Source organism: Durio zibethinus, chromosome 2, assembly GCF_047325235.1.
Source record: "Durio zibethinus cultivar Kanyao isolate XHJ-2024 chromosome 2, ASM4732523v1, whole genome shotgun sequence".
NCBI lineage: Eukaryota > Viridiplantae > Streptophyta > Magnoliopsida > Malvales > Malvaceae > Durio > Durio zibethinus.
In genome coordinates this window covers 32,120,438-32,142,214 of record NC_143163.1, presented here as the reverse complement: position 1 = coordinate 32,142,214, position 21,777 = coordinate 32,120,438, and the positions used below count along the sequence as shown (strand labels likewise).

General features: G+C 30.5%; 1 protein-coding gene and 2 pseudogenes across 1 annotated transcript; 2 read left to right on the top strand and 1 right to left on the bottom strand.

The window, feature by feature from the left end:
* Window positions 1–3,110: 3,110 nt before the first annotated feature.
* LOC111317668 (uncharacterized) lies at window positions 3,111–11,927 on the bottom strand (annotated as a pseudogene).
* A 2,089-nt stretch (window positions 11,928–14,016) lies between these two features.
* Window positions 14,017–14,475, top strand: LOC149520134 (uncharacterized). The gene has a single exon (XM_089753267.1). The coding sequence runs from the start codon at window positions 14,017–14,019 to the stop codon at window positions 14,473–14,475; it is 459 nt and encodes a 152-aa protein (XP_089609393.1).
* Window positions 14,476–15,878: 1,403 nt separating this feature from the next.
* LOC149520133 (uncharacterized) lies at window positions 15,879–17,421 on the top strand (annotated as a pseudogene).
* The last annotated feature ends 4,356 nt before the right edge of the window (window positions 17,422–21,777 follow it).

The window sequence follows — 21,777 nt, the reverse complement described above, 5'->3', positions numbered from 1 at the left end:
GCCTAGCAGTGTAATTACTTCAGTCCTAGATAATCGAACTCATTTTGAATCTTGTTAAAGCTTTTTTCTATCTCCTTTTAAGTTTGATAAATTTTTGTTCAAATTCTCTGGAGGCATTTTCGTTGCAATCAACCTCTAGATATTAAGATTAGTAAGTCTTCAAAATTTTCAAGCATTCCACAATTTACTTTTTTTTTAATCAAATTTAATTAATTTTGTTTAAGTTCATCACAATCAAAAGGAGGGAGCTAGGATTTAATAAATTTTCTTTGTTGGTTATTTATTTCAAATCTAATTGATTTTTTTTTTATTTAACTATAAGTTACTCTTTAAAGCATTTTCCCATTTCATGTTTTTTATGTTTTGAGTGTCTTGCTTTATAACTTAAAAAAAAAAAAAAAAAAAAACTTTGAAAACCCAATTTCTTTCTTAAGCTGAAATAATTTGATAGATTTACAAATTGGTGTCTTTTGATCCAATTTTAGTGAATTAATTCTTTTTAAAGGATATTAAAAGTCATCCAAATCACATCTCAAAACTTTGTTACTTTGAAGTACAAAATTTATTAACAAGTCCGATGGATCTACCGTGATTGAAGATAGATTTAATAATTTTGAGTAACTAAATAAATAAGAAATGTTCAATATTATCACGTGACATGTTTGAACAATTAAATAATAAAATGTACTAAGTAGTATAACAATTGTAATATTTAACATTATTTCAAATCTAACTTGGATTGAAAGTTGAAACAAAATGACAAATACATAATCGATCAATATTAGAAAAATAAAACGATGCGGTAATCAATGGAAGGGGAACAATAAAAATTATCCTAGACATACAATTTAATTATTATTGGAAAAGGTCATGAAGTAAGCTTACGTGGTATTTTAATTTTACATTAAAAGATTTTAAAAATTTATTATGATATGTAAGTAAAAATTTAAATTTAAATTTATAAAATATTTTTTGTAAGATAAAATTAATAAATTTTTAAATTAACACGGATAATATCTCATAAGTTAAATATAAATTTTTATAAATGATATCAAAATAATTATCATTTAAATAAGAGCTAAATACTACACAATAAAAATCACTTTTAAAATATATACTTTTAGAATCTTAATATTTAGTGTAACTTTATGATTTGTATAATGTTTTGCATTGAGCTTACTTAACATTTGATATAATTCAATAGATTTGTGTGTTTTATATTGGATTCGACATATGTTATCTTTTGATGCGAATATTTATCTCGATCATCATTTACATATATTAATTTTAAATTTAAGTATATACCTCGATTACCATCAACATCTATGAATCCGTAACGTTTAGTATCTTATGTTTTATATTGAATTTACTTAACATTTAATGTTATTCAATGAATTTTTTATGTTTTATGTTAGATTTGATGAAAGATCAAACTTTAAAAAAAAAATTTATAATATCTCAATTTTATATTAAAAGATTCTAAAAATTTATAATAATATATAATCAAATTTTAAATTTAAACTTGTGATATATTTTTTATAAAATAAAATCATAAAATTTTTGAATTATAACTAATAATATTATACAAATTAAATGTGAATCTTTCTAACCTAACTCCAGCAATTAATTAAATTATTTTAATCAAATGTCGGAATTCAACAGGCCCCAACGAATATATTTCAGAAAATAAAATAATCGACTCAAACCACGCAGCAACTCTGCAAGTCAATTAGAGTTATCTGCTGGAGTAATATTTAATACCATTAACGAAGCATCCGATCAGCTTCAGCTCGTTGATTGGTTGGTATTAGTCTTATATTAATCAACATTTATCCGATAAATAAAACCATACCATCAGCTCTCAGCTGGTCAGTAGGTAGAATAGATCAGATAGATTTGACCTAACAAGAGATTAGTATTAGTACTACGAGTAATGGTTGTAACTTTTTGGGTCTTGGTCAAGCTGTACATGCTTCCTTTTTTCAAGGAAAATTGCGTACACCAGGTCTTAGAGATTCATCCAACATCTCTTGTTATATAAATATATAAATATATATATATATATATATATATATATATATATATAAAACCCCCACCAATTCAAGTTCAAATTTTATCATAAACTAAATTTCGTCCACTTTTTTATTGAGTTATTTTTTTATTATCATAATAATTAATCATATATTTTGAATAATACTTCAATGAATTTTAATTTTAATTTCGTTAAAAACAAAAATTTTTATCCAAAACTAATATGAAAAGAAGACTGTAAGAAAGAAAAAGATATGAAGGTTATAATTACTGAAATTTTTATGACTTTTTTTAATATAAATGAAGTCCCGGCCAGGGACGAAGTCCGGAGCAAGTAAGGGTCACAATCCTCCCAAAAATTTTCATGCCCTTATGCTATGGTGCTTGAGCGCACCAAAATTACACTCTTGACACCCTTTTTCTTTTTAAAATTACTATTTGATCCCATTTACTTAATTTCTGTCTTTTTATGTTTGATCACAATTTAAAAATAAAAAAAATTATAAATATTGAGATTTATATTTTAAAATTTTTAGATGTCATTTTATAAAAAATTATATAAACTAATCAAACTAAATTTTGAATTCAATTTTACAATAATTATATTTTCGTATTATTGAACCACCGTTTTCACTCGGAAAGAATGCATAGCAGATTCTAAGCTCTATTGATAAATGCTCCTTATTTTCATTCTCAATTGAAGTGTAAATTGACAAAATGTAATAGCTAGAGATAAACGGAAATGAGATTGGCGATCAAATCATCGGAAAGAAATAGCAAGGAGAGAGAAATTAGAGCCGGAAGCTGAAGCCGACTTCTCATTGTCATCAGCCCTTTCTTGAACCATGGAAAAATCTTTGCATGCCCTATCTTTAGTTTTGAATTTTGAATCATGGAACAAAAACTGAATTAGAAGCCCTTAAATCTCATTCACAGGCTTACTTTAGAACCAATTTCAAGTTTCCCCAGCTGATGAGCTTCGTTCTCTTTGAAGCTGACTGAACTGCACATCTCAATTAATAGGACTTTCAAGTCTCACTGCGATCCACCGAGTGTTGAGTTGCATCTATTATCAAAGACGTTGATATCAGGCAACTTTGAGAGCAAGAAATCTTTGCTCATGTCATAGTGACAACTGTCGGATTATAGCAATGTGTACAAGTTAGTCTCAAATACGGTATTGTCGACTGCAATGAGCCAGGCCAGGCATAAATCAACAAAAAGAACTAGAAGGAATTGTACAATTACCAAAATCAGTTGATACAAGGCATGGACTTCAAGGGACCTGGAATGTTTACACTTCCTAAAATATTACAACACTAACTACATTTACAGAATTTTGATATCTATTTGCAGAGCCAGGTTCCAAGTTTTCCAAGTGCTTGATCAAAAAGTATGATTATTACTATCAAAAGAAAAAAGGGTAAAATTGTAGTGCAACCCTGCAGGTCAAGGGTTTCCTATTGTGGTCACAAAAGGCGCCAGCCTTCTATATTCCCTTCTCCCCAAGGCGTCGAGCACCCGCCCAAGGATCAATCGAGTGTTTTGCAAAGCCACCTCTCTAGGTGTCATTCCTGGTTCGGTGGAAACTGCTTGTGCAGCTGATGTTGAACCTACCCCGAAACCTGATCCCAAACCATACTGTAGTGGCCCACTTCGAGCCTTAAATGACGTCTGAGGAGCTAAAATCTCCTCATCTGTCCCATTTTCCAATGACCCAGATTCATGTGGGTGTGAACCAGTCAATGAACTACAACTCTGCAAAAGAGCTTCTAATACACTTAGTGCCTGCCAACACAAAGTGATCTCCGCTAGCTGGGATACAATGGCATACGTGTGTGGGCTTTGAGCCGAATCCATGGGAGAGTGCTACAGCAATGCCTTAAGCATGAGCAATATAACACGTTGATACTCAACTGGACCTCTCTCCAGTAGCCGTAGCAAGTGTCCAAAAGCCAGAGCTGAGTGATTAGGGAACCATTCATTGCATAACAACGGTGAGACACAGGGCAGTAGATTATCAATGCTTTTGATCTCACCTCTGGAGTGAGCCATAAACACGGTAGATAACTCGTCCAATGATTCAGCTCGACACCAAATTGAACTGATGTTGGAGTGGTGAAGCTGGGCCCGCCAATGGATCTTTGCTGGGCTGCAAGCAAAGCCAGGGAAGCAATCCTGTAATGTGCATAAGTACTCTAGTTTCAGAATCCCCAAAAATTGTCACATGAGTGCACTTTGATACGAGACAGGACCTGGATCGCTTCACCATGACTAACAGTGGACATCAGTCCCTTAAGTACAAGAGGCTGCATTCCTTCAAATGCTGGCAGATTGCCACTGGTTGCTGGCAAGTCATAGCTTCTAGATTCCATCCACCGAAAGTCCCCAATATCAACGTTATTGAGCTCATCTCGAGGCATGCTGGAAAGGAGGACATTTTCAATTGTTCTGTCCCTGAATGATAAATGGTCAATCACACGTGAGAAAAGCTCAAGAACCTGGCAGTAGACATGAATGAAATCTGTGTGCGTCGCCACACAACCCCAAAAGAGTTGTGGGTATAGTGTCACCTTTTCTGGCTCCATGTTCTCAACCATTTCTTGTCAGCAAAATTTCCATGATGAAACCCATAAAAGGAGTTATTGGATTTCCCAAGCATCTATGTAGGCAACGAAGGAGTAAAACACGTGTCAATTGTAACACTAGGCTGCAATGCACGATAGATCCGGTGGGAGCGGCAAGCAAAGTGTCTTGATGTGCACTCCACAGCCCATTTGAGTGGCCCAACACCCCAAGTCTCACGAAGATCACTTTGGAAGAGGATTGCATCAACCATACTCTGAACAAGGGCAGACAGAAGTGCAGCACTAGGAAGCTCGGTCCTTGTAACTGTGGGGTCCTCATTCTCCCACATCATGCTCCCTCGCTTTGACTGAACATTCTTGATCAGACTGACAACCTTTTGCTTGTTCTTTCCATCACTGCTCTCAACCTCATACAGCTCCAAGTGCCGACCAGCAAGTGAGTATAGTAGACTAACAAGCAAATGCTGACAGTGCTCCAGTACAATCCTCAGAGCTATCCTTTGAAACAAACGTGACAAGAAAAAGCAGAGGTAAGTCTTCATCATTCTCATACGCAATTTCTGCAAGTAGAATCAACGCTAAATCTGCATGAGTAAGTGAGTGCTGCTGGTGCCCTTGCAAAGCTGACTAAAGTTCTTTAGCATTGACACCATGCATACCAACCCCAGAATGTAAGATATCTTCACTGGAATTTAGAGTGTCAATCAGGTAGTATCCACTCCCGGGAAACATGGCGGCTCCGTAAACTTCCTGTTGAACTTCGAACCACCATTAAAGGCCTTGGCATGTTTACCAATGCTGGAAGAAGCTGACCTGACCTGCCTGCAGTTACTGGAACAATGTTTATTTCTGGTGGCATGGGACTTAGTGGGCCAGAGGCACTTCTTCCTGTCACACCAGCTGTACGCCAACTCAGGCTTCCACCGGTATTTCTCAACGGACCATCGAGTGAACCCCGACAAGTAATGGTGACATATGTGGCTGGCTGTCCGCAACAGATGCAATCTGGGCCGCTGAGGCAACTGAGAGAATTCCAATATATAATTTCCATTGGCATCAGCCCTGTTTGTGTCACGGACCTAAGGGGGAGTCCTGAATCCCACATCGAACATAATAGGAAGGTCCCTGGGGTATAAAAGGGTTCACAACATCTCCGCCTTGTGAGGCGCCTTTTGTAGGACAAAACCGTGAGGCCAAGGGGGCCAGAGCGGACAATACCTCACAAGGGTGTGAACCGTGGCGGAAGGCTGATCTGGGATGCCGGAAGGGTGAATGCCCGGGTCCCGGAGCCGCGCGGGTTCGGAGCTTAAGTCTCGACCCGTGACAAGTGGTATCAGAGCCAGCCCTAAACCGTTCGATCCACGCCGAGCGCCTCGAGGGAGGTAGGCAGGGTGGCCGGCCTCCGTGACGAGGGCGTCACGAGGTTGGGTGCGGGAGAATGTCACGGACCTAAGGGGGAGTCCTGAATCCCACATCGAACATAATAGGAAGGTCCCTGGGGTATAAAAGGGTTCACACCATCTCCGCCTTGTGAGGCGCCTTTTGTAGGACAAAACCGTGAGGCCAAGGGGGCCAGAGCGGACAATACCTCACAAGGGTGTGAACCGTGGCGAGAAGGCTGATCTGGGACGCCGGAAGGGTGAATGCCCGGGTCCCGGAGCCGCGCGGGTTCGAAGCTTAAGTCTCGACCCGTGACATTTGCACCTAGCCCAAATGATTCAATGCTATCTTCCAGCATCTGCTGCGACAGCTGGTCAACTAGGTGATCAATTGTACGTTGTAGACATGTACATGCTAGACACATATGTGGCAAAAGCACCACTTATTTCAGCAGATGCATTAGAATCACAATCCTCAATTCCTCTTGTAATCAAGAAATCTAAAACTGGACTAATGTTCCGGGGCTTGCTGGCAATTGTGCTCCAAAGTTTCTCGATTTCATCATGAAACTGATCTCCATGCCTCCATGTCACATAATAAAGACTTTTTAATAATCTGTCACTCCAACCTGGGTCCTTTAGTTTCCAAAAATTCAGGTTTTCAATACATGGAGCCATACATGTTAACTCCTGATGCTGAGCAATTATATCAACAGCATCAAGTTGTCTCTGCATGATCCTTCACAGAGGAGCTGGCTCAACTCAGGATTTCTTCGGCTAATTTGCATGAGAGCTTGCACTAAAACTGTTGGTAGGAATCAGGGACATTACCAACAACAGCAGCTCGATAGCTACCTGAGCCTTCAGTGCCATATTCAGCACATTCACGGACAGTGAGTGTCTCAAGCATCTGAAGAGCATCATCACGGATTTGTCTTGATGGGTCCACTACCTTGTAGAGGATTAGGCTCAAGAGCCTCTGAATTTCACATTACGGTGTCTCTTGTCGCATGTAGACCTCAGCCAGTACGCTGAAGTAACCATCAGCTACAGCAGGGTCAGAGTAATAGCACTGAAAATCATAATGTTAATTAGTTCCTCAAAAAGTGAAATGATTAAATACGATAAATAGGTCTAATGTTAAAAAAGAATGATGCAGAATTCCACAAAACTACTTTAAGAGAATGTACAAGACAAGAAGCCCAAATTTTGAGTACACCACAGAACATGGAAAGTTGCAGCAATAGGAAAGAAATATTTTAAAACTTTTATTTAAGATAATTATTGAAGGACAAAATCTTATCAACTTCCTACTTCAATTTTTATTGCTTAGAACAGTTGTAAACCTGGCATAGTGATCATCTAAATACCACTAATTAGAAGCTTTAAATGTTAATAGGACGATACCCGCGTGGGTCAAAATTTTTAGTTTTATTATCTTTATTTATTGATATTTTTATTATAAAATTTATTTAATTAAAAAAAAATGCAAGAAGTCAAAAAATCAAATGAGGTGACATGTAAATATTTCAATTGATTTTTTTTTCTTACAAATTTTATCTCATTAAAAAATTAAAAACAAAAAAGTGAAAAGGACAAAAATGATAAAAAATATTAATAAAAAAAGAAAGTTTATAGGGTATGCCACATAAACACCTCAATTGAATTTAAAATTTAAAATTTAAAATTAAAATATCAAATAATAATTTTGTTAATATAATATATAATAAAATTAATAATAAAATATACATTTTTATATATACCTTCAAATGGATTGAGATAAAATATCTTAAATACACTTCCGCCGCAAATTTTTTTCTCTAATAAAAATTTGACCTATAACAATTTGATCTCTATTTAAAAAAAAAAAATTCACTTCTATCAAATCAAGATGGATTAAAATAAATATTTTGATATCTCTATTAATTAGTATCTTTTATTATAAAATTTATCTACTTCAAAAAATAAAAAAATGTAAAAAAAATTAAATAAGAGCACCACGTGTACAGTTCATTGGCCTCTCTTTTAATAAAAATTAATTTAATTTAAAAAAGTATAAAAAAAAAGACAAAAAGGAAAAAAATAAAAATAAAGAGAAAAAGGGAAAAGAGACAACATGACATCTTAATTGAAATTAAATATTAATATATTAAATAATAGTTTTATTAATTAAAAATAGAAATAAAAGAAAGCAACAATAAATAGAAAAAAAGAGAAATAAACAAAGATAAAAAAAAAAAAAAGGAAAAGAGAGTATCGGGACATCATGTGAATATCCAAATTAAATTTAAAATATTAATATCTTAAATTAAGATATAAAATAATAAATTTATTAATATAATATATATAAATATAAAATTAAATATATAATAAAATATATATATTTATATATACCATGGAGGTGAGTTGAGATAAAATATTTTAAATTTAATTTTGATCTGTCTTCACTTTTTTAAATTAAAAATTGATCAAACTTGACTCGATATCAATTTTTTTATGAAAACACTCACACCGATGGGATACTAATTATTGTATACTAATTATTTTGTTATTTTTAATAATCGGTTTATTTTTTTTAAATTTATTAAAATTAAAAAAAAAAAGAACGAAAGGAAATAAACAAATGATGGTTCTCCATGGATACCTCTATTCACCTTAATTTTTTACAAAATTTATTTAATAAAAAATAAACTAAAAAAATTACAATGCTATCAGATCAGGTCAGATCAAAATACATAGGATGTAAATTATTTCGTCCTTCATATCCGTCGAATTATTTTGTTGTAAAATTTATCTAATTAAAAAAATATAAAAAAGTGAAAGAATAAAATCAAATTAAAGTATTATGTGAACAATTTTATTGTTTCTTTTCAAAAAATTTATTTAGATTAAAAAAATAAAAAATCCAAAAAATTGAAAGGTTGGAAAGAAATAAAAGAAACAAAAGATGTGACATGAACACCTTGAATGAAGATCAAATAAAAATAAAAAATAGTAAAATTTATAAAATAGATAGATGGGTTATATATTAATTATATACAAATATAATTTTTTATTAAATTAAAAAATAAATAATAAATTTATAAATATAATACATATATATAATTAAATAAATATTTTAAAAATATAATATTATATATATGCTTGAAGTAAGACGTAATATCATAAATTTGTCCTGACTTGATTCTAATTTAAAAAAAAAAATTCAAGTCTTTCTCGAATTTTTCAAAAAATTTGCATATATTGGATTAAGACAAATAAATATCTATGAAATATGAATTATTTGTCATCTTTACATTTGTTGCCTTTCTTTTACAAAATTTATTTAGTAAAAAAAATTTAAAAACTTGAAAAAAAAAAAGAAAATGGTGGAAAGAAAAAAAAAAAGAAAAGGAAGTCAAATATGAATATAATGTGAATTACTTAAATTACAATATTAAATAATGATTTTATTAACATATTACAAATATATAAATATAAAATAAAAATAAAAATAATAAAACATATATTTATATATGCGTGAAAGGGATGAAGCATCTTAAACTTGTATTCGGTTTTTACCTATTTTCAAAAAAATATCTCAATCCAATTTCAATTGAAAAAAGAATCTATTTGAGCCAGAATAATCGAAACCATTGAATATAAACCTAATACATAAAAAAAATGAATTATACATTTTTAATTAATAATATAAAATGATTCTTACACATAAAAATCTTAAAATATACAAAATATTGATTAAATATTAAAAAAATAAATGAAAAAAGGAAAAAGCATTGAAATGCCACGTGACATCCTATAAAATCTCTGTATGCATGCAAGATTTAAAGTGTAAGCAAAAAAATATGACAAAAAAAAAAGAAATCAAATGAGAATAGCACATTAATTTATTAAAATAAGATATTAAACAATAATCTTATTTATAATATATATATATATATATATATAAACATAAAATTAAATTAATAACAAAACATATATTTATAGCATGGATTTAAAAAATAAAAAATAAAAAAAGACCAAAAAACGAAAACCAAATCTCGATTTGATGACTTTCATAATATCTTTTTTAAAAATTATCAAATATAAAAAAAAAATCAATAATATCAAGTAGTCTCAATTACAAAAATTTTAAAAAATTAAAAATATTTATTGAATATTAAAAAAATAAAAAAGATAAAAGATAAAAAAATCATTTGATACATAATATATTCTTAATATCAATCGGTAACACAAAAAAATATATATTTAAAATATTTATTAAATATATAAAAAATAGAAAAAATGTGGAATACCTTTGAAATCAAATAAGTAGCATAAAAAAAGAAATTTAAAATTTTTAAAAATATTTATTAAAATTTTTTTGAAAAAAACTAAAAAATAAAAAACAATAAAAAAGCAATAAAAGTTAACAAATTTTAAAAAATAAAAAAATTGAAGCGTCACGTGACATCTGAGTTAAGTTCTGTATAAGAATAAAATTTATCTAATGGATATATTTTTAAATGAGAAAAAATTGATAAATAGAAAAAAATTTGATAAAGTGAGTACTGCCTTACAAAAATTTAAATCCAAAAATATATTTACAAAATTATAAAAAAATCTGGAATTAAAAAAAAAATCTGAGAATATAATTAAAAAAATTATAAAAGCAAAAAAAAAAAAAAATAAGGTAAAGCGAAGGAAAAAAAGAGAACAGCTTGAAGCGCCAAGTGATGCAACCAGAAGAAAGAACCATGCAACGTACATTAATAAAATTAAAAGTATAGATTTGCCAAGGAAAAAAAGTGCCAATATAAAGTGACATACCTGTTCGATGCAAGCAGGAAACATATCCAAATTCATAAGAAGAAAATTTTTTAAAGCTAATTTTGCTAAGGCTGCACGATAATGGCCACCTTTATGCCTATTACGTCTTGCGGCTCCACGCCCTTCTCCTGTCTATTTGGAGTGAGATGGAGCTCGAGTCAACCGGTAAGGAACCATATGGGGCCTTGGGTGCAGGCTTATTGAACAAACGATTAATCCAAAATATAACCCTGCCACTCATTTTTCTTGCATTGTCATCAAAACAAGGCCCATATAAAAGCGAAGCCCATAGAAGCCATAGAGGCCCACTGGATTGCCTCGATTTGTTCACTCAAGTCTTTGTCAAACGAAAATTTGTCCACGGAATCTTTTGACCCGTGTTGTGAAGTCTTATATAGTTCAACTTCACGTCCATGGTCACTAAGACCATCCTGTTCCCATGAACTTCCTCAGTCATCGCACCAGGATAGAAGAAGATCAAATCGCTCTGATTTTGAATCCACAAATTCAGGGGCCACAGATCTTAAAACAGAAGCAAGTGCATAGTGGAGTGGTTGTGTTTCTTGAAGGCTATCAGCGGATGCTGGTGCAATCTGTTTAGTTGTCTTCAATAAACCTCAGATAATGGCGATAGAATACAGGCTTTCGGCCCAAGAATCCCAGCCAGATGTTCTCAGCAACAGTGCGATAAATATTGGCAACATGGAAAATCCTCACAGCGCGTCTGTTTTTGACTCTTATATACAAAGGGACGAGTACAAAACTTTGGAATCAATCCAACTATTCGCAAAACAAGAATTAGTCTCTTATTTATCATTAGGATGTTAACAGATTTCAGCCCAAGCTACGTAGAACATTGCCTTAGGATAGCATCACTCAAAATAAAAAACCAAACAAGGAAAAGAATATTCTAGGTAAAATCTTCTGAAAGAGGTCAAAATAACAACTGCCCTCCATGACAAGAACCAAATAAATTAAAGATGTATTGGATGCAAGTAGACAATATGCATACCTTCCACTTTGGTTTTCCCTCTGTTTCAGAAGAAACCTCCTCAACAAAAGATGTGAGTTCACTAAACATTATCTCACAAGATTCCAGGTGTGAGTGCCCCAGAGCCATGGTGGCAGCACGCTCATTTATAAAGGAAAAAAAATCAATTTGAGCACTCAAAACAAACTTAGAATCATAGAGTAGCAAAGTAGAAAAAGAGAGCACTATAAACCAAGAGATGCAGTTATAATTATCCCAGAAACCCAGACTACTTCTGATATTATGCCGGATTTCAGGGTACACCTCTTGAGACCCTAAATAAAAAGATTTTGGGATAAACCATCATTTACAAACGCCCCTTCCACTTTTCAGAGTCTCATGAGCAGCATATTTCAGCCATTTCTTAGGAGACTGATCTTGGTTTTTTTTTTTTCTGATGATATTTTGGTTTATTCTTCCAGTTAGGTGAATCATTTGCATCATTTACGACAAGTGTTTGAAGTGTTGCTTTTACACCAGTTGTATATTAAGCTATCCAAGTGCGATTTTGGGGCCTCAAAGATTGAATATTTGGGCCATATAATTAGCAACAAGGGAATGGAAATGGATGGAAAAAATATTGAATGTGTCTTGTAGTGGCTAGTTCTTTAAAACACTATGGAGTTAAGGGGGTTTTGGGGATTAACTGGTTATTATCGTAGGTTCATAAGGGCTTACGGTAAGATTGAAAATCTCTCACTGATCTTTTGAAGAAGAATAATTTTCATTGGCCAGAATTAGCTCAAGTGGCATTTGAGAAATTAAAGCAAGCTATGATATCCGTACCTGTATTCGCCTTGCCAGATTTCAACTCTACCTTTTTGGTTGAATCTGATACATCCAGTTGTGGTATTGGGGCTGTTTTAAGTTAGCAAGGAAGACCTATTCCTTATTTTAGCGAGGCCCTTTCCCCTAAACATCTCACATTGTGGGTGTATGAAAAAGAGATGTTAGCCATACTAGTGGCTGTTAAAAAATGGAGTGCCTATTTGATTGGGAGATGCTTTCAGATTAAAACTGATCATGAGAGCCTTAAGTTTCTACTGTATCAAAAAACTAATACTTCGGCTCAGCAATACTGGGTGATGAAGATGATGGGATTTGACTATAAGTTAATTTTCAGGAAGGGTTCGTCTAATGGGGTTGCTGATGGTTTATCCAGAGTTCTTGTTGCCAACCTTTGTGCTATGTCTTTGGTGAGCACAGATTTGCTGTCCAGAATTCGTGACTCATGGCTTAAGGATTCTGATCTTATTGATTTGTTGCATAAAATAAAAAACACTCCTAATCCCTTTCCAAAATATTCATGGCAAGCAGGTCAGTAGAAGAGGAAGGGTAAGTTAATGGTGGGAAATGATTCGAGGTTGAGGACAAACTTGTTGAAGTATTTTCACAGCTCAGTAGAGGGAGGCCATTCTAGAGTAACAGTTACAATGAAGAGAATTTCTAGTTTTGTGTACTGGAAAGGCATGAAAAAGGCAGTTAGACAATTTGTCAAGAAGTGTTCTGTTCGTCAGCTGAACAAGCATGATAATAGTGTTTAACCGGGATTGCTATAACCACTGTCTATTCCTAATAGAATTTGGTCTACTGTTTTTATGGACTTTATTGAAGGTCTTCCTAAATCATTCGGAAAAAACATGATTATGGTGGTGATTGATCGACTCAGTAAGTATGCTCACTTTATACTGTTGGCACATCCTTTTACTACACTTATTGTTGGCCGAGCATACCAAGACAATGTGTACAAGCTCTATAGTGTGCCAGATTTAATCGTCACTGATCGGGATAAGATTTTCACTAGTCTATTTTGGAAGGAGTTGTTCAAGCAACTTGGTATTGAGTTGTAGTTGTCCACCGCCTATCATCCTCAAACCATTGTCATATGAAGGTGGTCAATCGATGTTTGGAAACTTACTTACTGTTACTTACCGTGCATGATAGGGGAGTCTCCTGAGTAGTGGTCTAGGTGTATTTCTTTAGCAGAATGGTGGTATAATATTGGTTTCCACTCATCTATTCAACACATTCCTTATGAATTGGTTTATGGGCAACCGGCTCCAACACATAGACTCAATTTGCCTAGTGGTTCCAAAGTTGAGGTGGTTGATAGAAGTTTGCAAGCCAAGGAGGCTACTATCAAACTTTGACATTTTATTTGGATAGGGCTCGGAATCGGATGAAACAACAGGCTGATAAACATAGGTCTAATAAACAGTTGGAAATTCATGACTGGGTTTATGTCAAATTTCAACCCTATAGGCAGTGGTCAGTTGTTGCTTGCTCTTGTCCCAAGTTAGTAGTTAGATATTTTAGGCCTTATAAGGTGGTGGAGAAGGTCGGTGGCCTTGCTTACAAGTTGGACTTGCCAATTGAGGTTAAGATTCACCCTGTGTTTCATGTTACGCAATTAAAGAAACATGGAGGTAATGTGCTTGTCTACTGTCACCTTCTTTTAGTGAATGCTGAGGGAGTGCTTGCTAAAGAACCAGTGACTATTTTCGATCGCAGGAAGACTAAGAAGAAAGGGCAAGCTATAAAAAAAGTGCTGGTTCAATGGAGTAACTCTTTTCCTGAAGACACTATTTCTGAAACCTTATTGGAGTTACAACTCAAATTTCATTCCTTCAATCCTTGAAGACAAGGATTCTTTTGAGGGTAGGGTATTGTTACGAGCAAAAGCAAGAGCTAAGTTAGTAGTTAATTAGCAAGGCAGTTAGTTGACTAATTCTGTTATATTCTGTTATGGTCAACAAAGTCGGTCACAGGGTATTACGAGCTAACAGTTGAGCTCTTGTAAAGGATTCCATAGGCTTTATATGAACAGTGGAGGCTGTGAAAATAATACATATGAGATTCCCCTAAAAATTTCATTCTTTTCCTATCTTCTAAATTCTCTCAAATTCTTTTTCTCTAAACTCTTTTTCTTTTAAGCCTCAATTTCTATAACTCAGACTTTTATTTCTCTTCTAGAGTGGTAGTTACGAAGTCAAACAGCATCACTATAATAATAAATAAGAGTATTTTTGTGGAAATAAAAAAAAATTCTATTCACACATCTTTTTACTTTTCACAAATTTTTTTCAAAATTATTTTTAAATAAAATTATTTCATTATCTTTTTTCTTTTCTCTTCACACTCTTTTTATTTTTAAATTTCGAATTTACAAATTCACAATAACTTTTAAGAGTTTCTAGATTTACAAATCTAAAATTGTATAATTAAAATTTATAAAAAAATGTATATTTGAAAACTTTAAAATTAATATGAAAAAGATAATTAAATAATTTTATATAAAAAATTAAAAATAAAAGCTGAATGTAGTAAAAAATATGAGGTGTTTATAGAGCCACTTGTTAAAAAAATTGGTGAGGAGTAATTTCATCATTGATTTGATCCCAACTGGATTTTCCTTTCTTAAATACCAGTAATGTTTTTCTGGTAATAATTTTATCATATTGTAGTTTTGTGTATTGCCTTTGGAACTTTATTTGATGCTTTTGGCAAATTTTTTTTTAAAATTTTTAATTTTAAGTTTTTAATATTGATTATAATTATTTTAAAAAATGCTAAATAGTGTTTTAATATTATTATTGATTAATACTTTTTAAGTTATATTTATAATTAACGGAGAGGGATTGATTTACATTGGTGTAGTTTTACACCTTTTTCATAATTTTTTATATAATTTATATTTATTTAATTTAAATATTTTAATTTATTTTTTATTTATATAAATCATGCATATCAAAATTTAAATTAATTAAAAAAATCTAAATATTTATTTACTATACAAATCTCAACCATTAAATATATATTAAAAAATAATATGATCGATATGATAAAGTGATCAAATTAATTTACAACTTGACATTTACAACGGTTATGATTACATAATTAAATCTAATTGATCAGCTTTATTAAAAATATTAATCATCCATAAAATTTATAAAAAGTTACAATTAATTAATATATTTTATATCCAGAACGATATCCAATAGCCAAATATTGGATTTTGGCTTTATATGCAAGGCAAAATTTTGGATTCTCAAAGTGAACTATACTTTGTAATGGACGTAGTTCCAATTATTATTATTTTTTAATCAACAATGTCGATAAAATTGCATCTAAAATATCAGATTTCTTATATAAAGAGTGTGTAGGAACCGTCCTTTCAAGAGATTTATGTGATCAATTTTGGGTATGGCAGATGTTGGCAAAGTTTTGCGGTTGTGATGGCATTACTTGCATAGGAGATCGTCCGAATCCAATGATTAACGAGTAAACAAACACTGCACTACTTTGGTGGGAACTTGAGATTGTGCAGCCAAAATCCTACTTTCTCTACAAAGCAAGTGCAAGTACCCCTTCTTTAATCAGCATTAATTAAAGAACAGCAGCAATATCTTTAGCTTTCTCTTTCATAAAGAAAGTTCCTCCTTTATTGAATTGAAAATAACCAAATACTTGAAGTTTTGGAAACCATTAATACATAACCTCTTGTCACAGGCAAATGTTCTTGCTTGTTTCAAGAGTTTTCTGTAAAGCCTCCCTTTGTCTGCACTCAAAGAACAAGAAGCTACAGCCTTATACAAAAATCCAAACCTTTCATTCCCTATCAAAAACTCACATTAGATTTAATTTAAGTTCATTCTTCTCCTCATTGATCTCTTAAACCAAAAAAAAAAAAAAAAGGAAAAGACCAGAGAATGTCGACTCAAACACAGCAGCCTCAAACACAACAGCCCGTTGCCGTTTACCCAAATACTGAGTCAGGGCAAGTGCCCCCATCTCATTCTCACGCGGATGGATCCTTTGGAACAGTTTTTATAGTGCTGGCAGTAATCATTGTTATATCGGTTATAGCTTGCTTTCTTGGAAGACTCTGTAACCGGTGCATGAGTCAAACAAAACCCTCCAAGCAAAATCAAAACCATAATTTCCGTTCTAACGAAAGGGACATCGAGTTTGGGTTTGATGGGAGGATTTCTGCTGCCAAACCAGCTGGCCAAGGTGACAAAATGCCTGGAAATGGAGATCCTAGAGGGTTCAGAATGCCTGAACATGGGGATCCAACAGAAATTAGATTGCCTTGAATTGAAGATCCTACAGGATTTAGAATGCCTGGAAATGGGAATCCCACAGGATTCAGAATGGTCGGACATGGGGACATAAAAGGTGAAACTCATCCTGTTGATGATGGAGCGCTAAAGGCCGGTGCATGATATCGCACAAAATGTAGAGGTTCCTGGCTTGTGGCACTTTATTTATCTTTTTTTTTTCGGCCTAATGTAGTTTCTTATTTTTATGATCTTGCACATGTATTTATTAGATTATATTGATCGTATAAATATGGCAAAGGTGAAGGGGAAAATTTCATGATTCAAAGAATACGCAAAAAGGAAAAGTTTCTTAACTGATTTCCGCCATCAATTTCCACATTAATCAACAACTTCTTGGATACAAGTTTTGCAACATACAGAAAAAAAGTTTCTCAACATATGGTAAAAAAAGGATTGGTTTCTAATTCTTTGTACTAGAAGAAAGTAGCAATTTCCAACATTAAAGTTACAGAGCCGCACAATCTGATACAAAATGTGAAATGAAATTCGGCGTTTAGATTTTTTTTTTTTTTGAATTGGTTTGCATTGCTAATTTTACAAAACCAATTGCAAAAACCTTAACAAACGCCAAAGATATTTATTTTCTGAAAAAGAAGTAAAATGCAATAAAAAAACAAAAAGTAAATATTTGAATAAACAACTTAATAATGATAATTTTCTTTTAACCTGATCAAATGAAAATTTATATGTCGAAAACCAACAAATTCTCGTTTCTAACGCGACAACCTACGCTAAATTTTTGTAAATATAAGTAAATTTATTAATGATTATCCATTTCGTGCATTATGAGAACCATGGCTAGAGCTTTATTTTATTTATTTACGTTTTCTAATTTTTTCAAGCCAAAGGGTGGAGAAGGTGGAAAGGAAAAGAAAGTTCTCTGCCTTTTATTCATGTCGCTTTGCTAGCTGCCCAGCCTTCTCACGATCACGATTGTACAGTTATGGTAAAGCAGAGCGTACATAATAAAAGTAAAACTAAAACCGTGCCTCATATTCACACCCATTTTTCCTCTCTCGCCATTATCTTTATTATTAGCTATTATAAAATTATTATAAAATAAAAAATTTATTTGAAATAGTGTTAATGAAATTTTTTTTTTTAATTTTACAAACAAAGTTAAATATATCTCACTTTTTTTAAAGATATACATTAAGATCATATTTAATGCATAGGATGATAGAAAAGATAAGATAATAATTATCTTATATTATATTTTATTTGTATCTAAAGAAAAAGATAGAATTAAAAAGAAAATTAATCATTTTTTTGGTATAAGATGATACAATACTCCAAAAATGAAAAAAGTTATTTTTAATTTATAGAATTAAATTTATATGTCTTATTATACCTTTAAATGTTATATCAATAATTTAAATTGTATAAATTTCAAAAAAAGATAATTTTGATCAATAAATTAATTATTATATCCTAATCCTAATAAATATCAAATATAAAATAGGATGACATTATTTAATCTAATCATATATATAATATAATTTTATCCTATCCTATCATAATTTTGTGTATCAAACGCATCCTAAGGGTTATATTATTCTTTTAATTTTGTTTGTAGAATTAAAAAATTTAACAAGTAGGTTATATTTGGTGCATAAGATGGATATGATAAGATTATAATCATTCTATATTATATTTAGTTTATAACTCTGAAAAAAAAATAAGATTGCAAAGATAATTAATCATCCTCTTGGTATAAGATGATTCAATTCTCTCAAAGTGGAGATGATTATTTTTAATCCATGAGATTGAACTTACATATCCTATTATACTCTTAAAATTTATATCAATAATTTAAATTGTACAAATTTGAAAGAAGGATAATTTTATCCAATAAATAAATTATCCTATTTTAATTCTTATACACATCAAATACCACATAAAATGATATTATTTAATTTAATCTTATTCATAATATCATCATATCCTATCTTATCATAATCTTATTCAAATTTCTTTATAAAATATTTGATAATTTCTTTATAAAATATCTAATACTGAATTTGATATACTAAGTTCAATATTGACACCAAATTAATTTAATGTAATGCTAACAAAATAATATTAAAAACAAATTAAAGAAAAATACATAAATAAAATTTTCCAGCCAACTTAAAAATGCAATTAAAGAATTACTCAGTAATTAGTATTTTTTTTTTCTTTTCACTTATTTTTTTTCATCAACATAGGACCATAATATCTGGAGATACACAAATATTAAAAGAATTATTTTTTCAGATTTGATTTGGAATTGAGGGCAATAGATCAGTAAATTGTAACATAGCAATTCATACAATTTTGTTTCCCCTGTTTAAGACCATAAAATGCATAATGTGGATACACAGTGTATAAAAACTTTCATAACATTATTTGTATTTGTAGTAAGAAATAAATTAAAATGATGTTAGAATTATCTAGAGATGATTTAACATAAATAGAAAATTTCAACTCGACTTATACTATTCTCTTTTCATTTTCTTCTTGCGATGGTATAGTGATTGTGTTGTTAGGGTATGGTAGACAAAATAATTTAAGTTAAAGAAGAATATACTGTGAGCAACTAAAAGTAAGTGTAATTTATGCCAAATTTGGCAATAGCCCACACAACAATAAAAAAGGGAAGTGGATGTGGATTGAAGCTACTACAAGAGAGAGTGGCAAAATGATATATATATATATATATATATATATATATATATATATATAGTGTGCGGTCCCCATTAGGTTGGGAACAAAATATTTTTTATTTGAAAATAAAAATTATTTAATTTTTTATTTTCATAGAAATTAAAATTATCTAACTTACTTGATTATTTAATTTTGATATTTTCAATAAAATGCAACATGCCTAATTTTATAAACCAATGACAAGGGTATTTTAGTAATTTAATATGTTATCAATTTTATATTATGTTAAAATTTAATAAAAGTATTACAATAATTTTAAAACAAAATGCTACATGTTGACCTCCTATTAAACACTCATATTGGTATTTATGTAATTATGGTATAAAGAGCAATATAGTTTTGGTCAATTATAGTAGAGGGGCATTTTCGTAAGTATGGTATGAAGAGTATTATAGTAATTTTGGTCAATTATGACAAAAAGAGTATTTTCATAATTATGGTAAGAAGACATTATCGTAATTTTGAAACAAAATACCATATGTCAACTTTTTATGAAGTACTTATAAAAACATTTACATAATTATGATATTATAATAATTTTGACCAATTATGGTTGATTGTAATTTTTGTAAGTATAGTATGAAAGGTATTATAGTAATTTTAGCTAATTATGATATGATTGATATTTCTATAATTATGATAGAATGGCATTATAATAATGTTGGCTAATTATAAAAAGATGGACATTTTCACAATTATGGTAGAAAGGCATTATAGTAAATTTGAATACATATCAACATCATATTAAATAAACAAATGAGCATTATAGTAATTTCTATGAGAATTATTTTAATATATGTTATTTAACATTTAATAAGTAATTTAATATAGTAAATTTCAAACAAAATTTCACATGACAAGTATTTATGAAGTAGTGCAAGGATATTTTAGCAATTCAATACATAGTTAATTTTATGTTATGTTAAAATGTCATATATAATTTAATAAGAGTATTATAGTAATTTTTAAATCAAATGTCACATATCAAATTTTTATAAAGTAATGGCAAAGATATATTAATAATTTAATATATAGTTAATTTTATATTATATTAAAACTTAATATATAATTTTATAGAGATATTATAGTAATTTTGAAAAGAATATCACATGTTAACTTCCTATGAAATACTTATAACAGTATTTCTGTAATTATGATATGTTAAGGGTATTTTTTTTAATTTTGATAGGAGGACTATTTAGTAATTTTAGTTAATTATAGTAGAAGAGATATTTATGTAATTATTGTAGGAAGGTATTCTAGTAATTTTAGTTAATTATAAGAAGAGAAGTTTTTTAATAATTACAATAGAAATGTATTGTAGTAAATTTGGATATGTATCGATATCATATCAAATAAAAAAAGTGCTATTATAGTAATTATCAGGAGGATTGTTTTAATATATGTTATTGATTTTAAAATAAAATGCCACATGTTAATTTTTTATTAAATATTCATAAGGGCATTTTTATAATTATAGTATGATGACGTTATAGTAATTTTGATCAATTACAAAAGAAAGAATATTTTCATAATTATGATATTAGGGTATTATAGTAAATAATTATAAGAGAAAAAATATTTATGATATGAGGGCATAATAATCAAGTTGGCCTTGTGTCAATTTTTTATCAAACAATGAAAAGGGTATTTTGATAAATTTTATGGATATTTTCATAATTATAGTATAAAAGTATAATAGTCAATTTGATCATATGTTAATTTCTTATCAAATAATGAAAAAGGGTATTTTTGTAATTTGTTAGAGGAGGTATTATAGTAATAATTATAAGAAAAAAAATACTTTCGTAATTATGATATAAGGACACAATAATCAATTTGACCACATATTAATTTCTTATCAAATGATAGAAAGGGTATTTACTAATTTTTTAAGGGAGGTATTATAGTAAATAATTATGAGAGAATATATATTTTTATAATTATGGTATAAAGGTATAATAGTTAATTTGATCACATGTTAATTTCTTATCAAATAATGAAAAATGCATTTTAGTCATTTCTTAGGAGATTACTTAATAAATAATTATAAGGGTAAGAGTATTTTTATAATTATAATATAAGAACATAATAATCCATTAGGCACGCGT

Bases quoted from the DNA above. Each gene is read 5' to 3' on its own strand.
- LOC149520134 (XM_089753267.1), top strand. From the start codon at position 14,017: ATGAAACAACAGGCTGATAAACATAGGTCTAATAAACAGTTGGAAATT.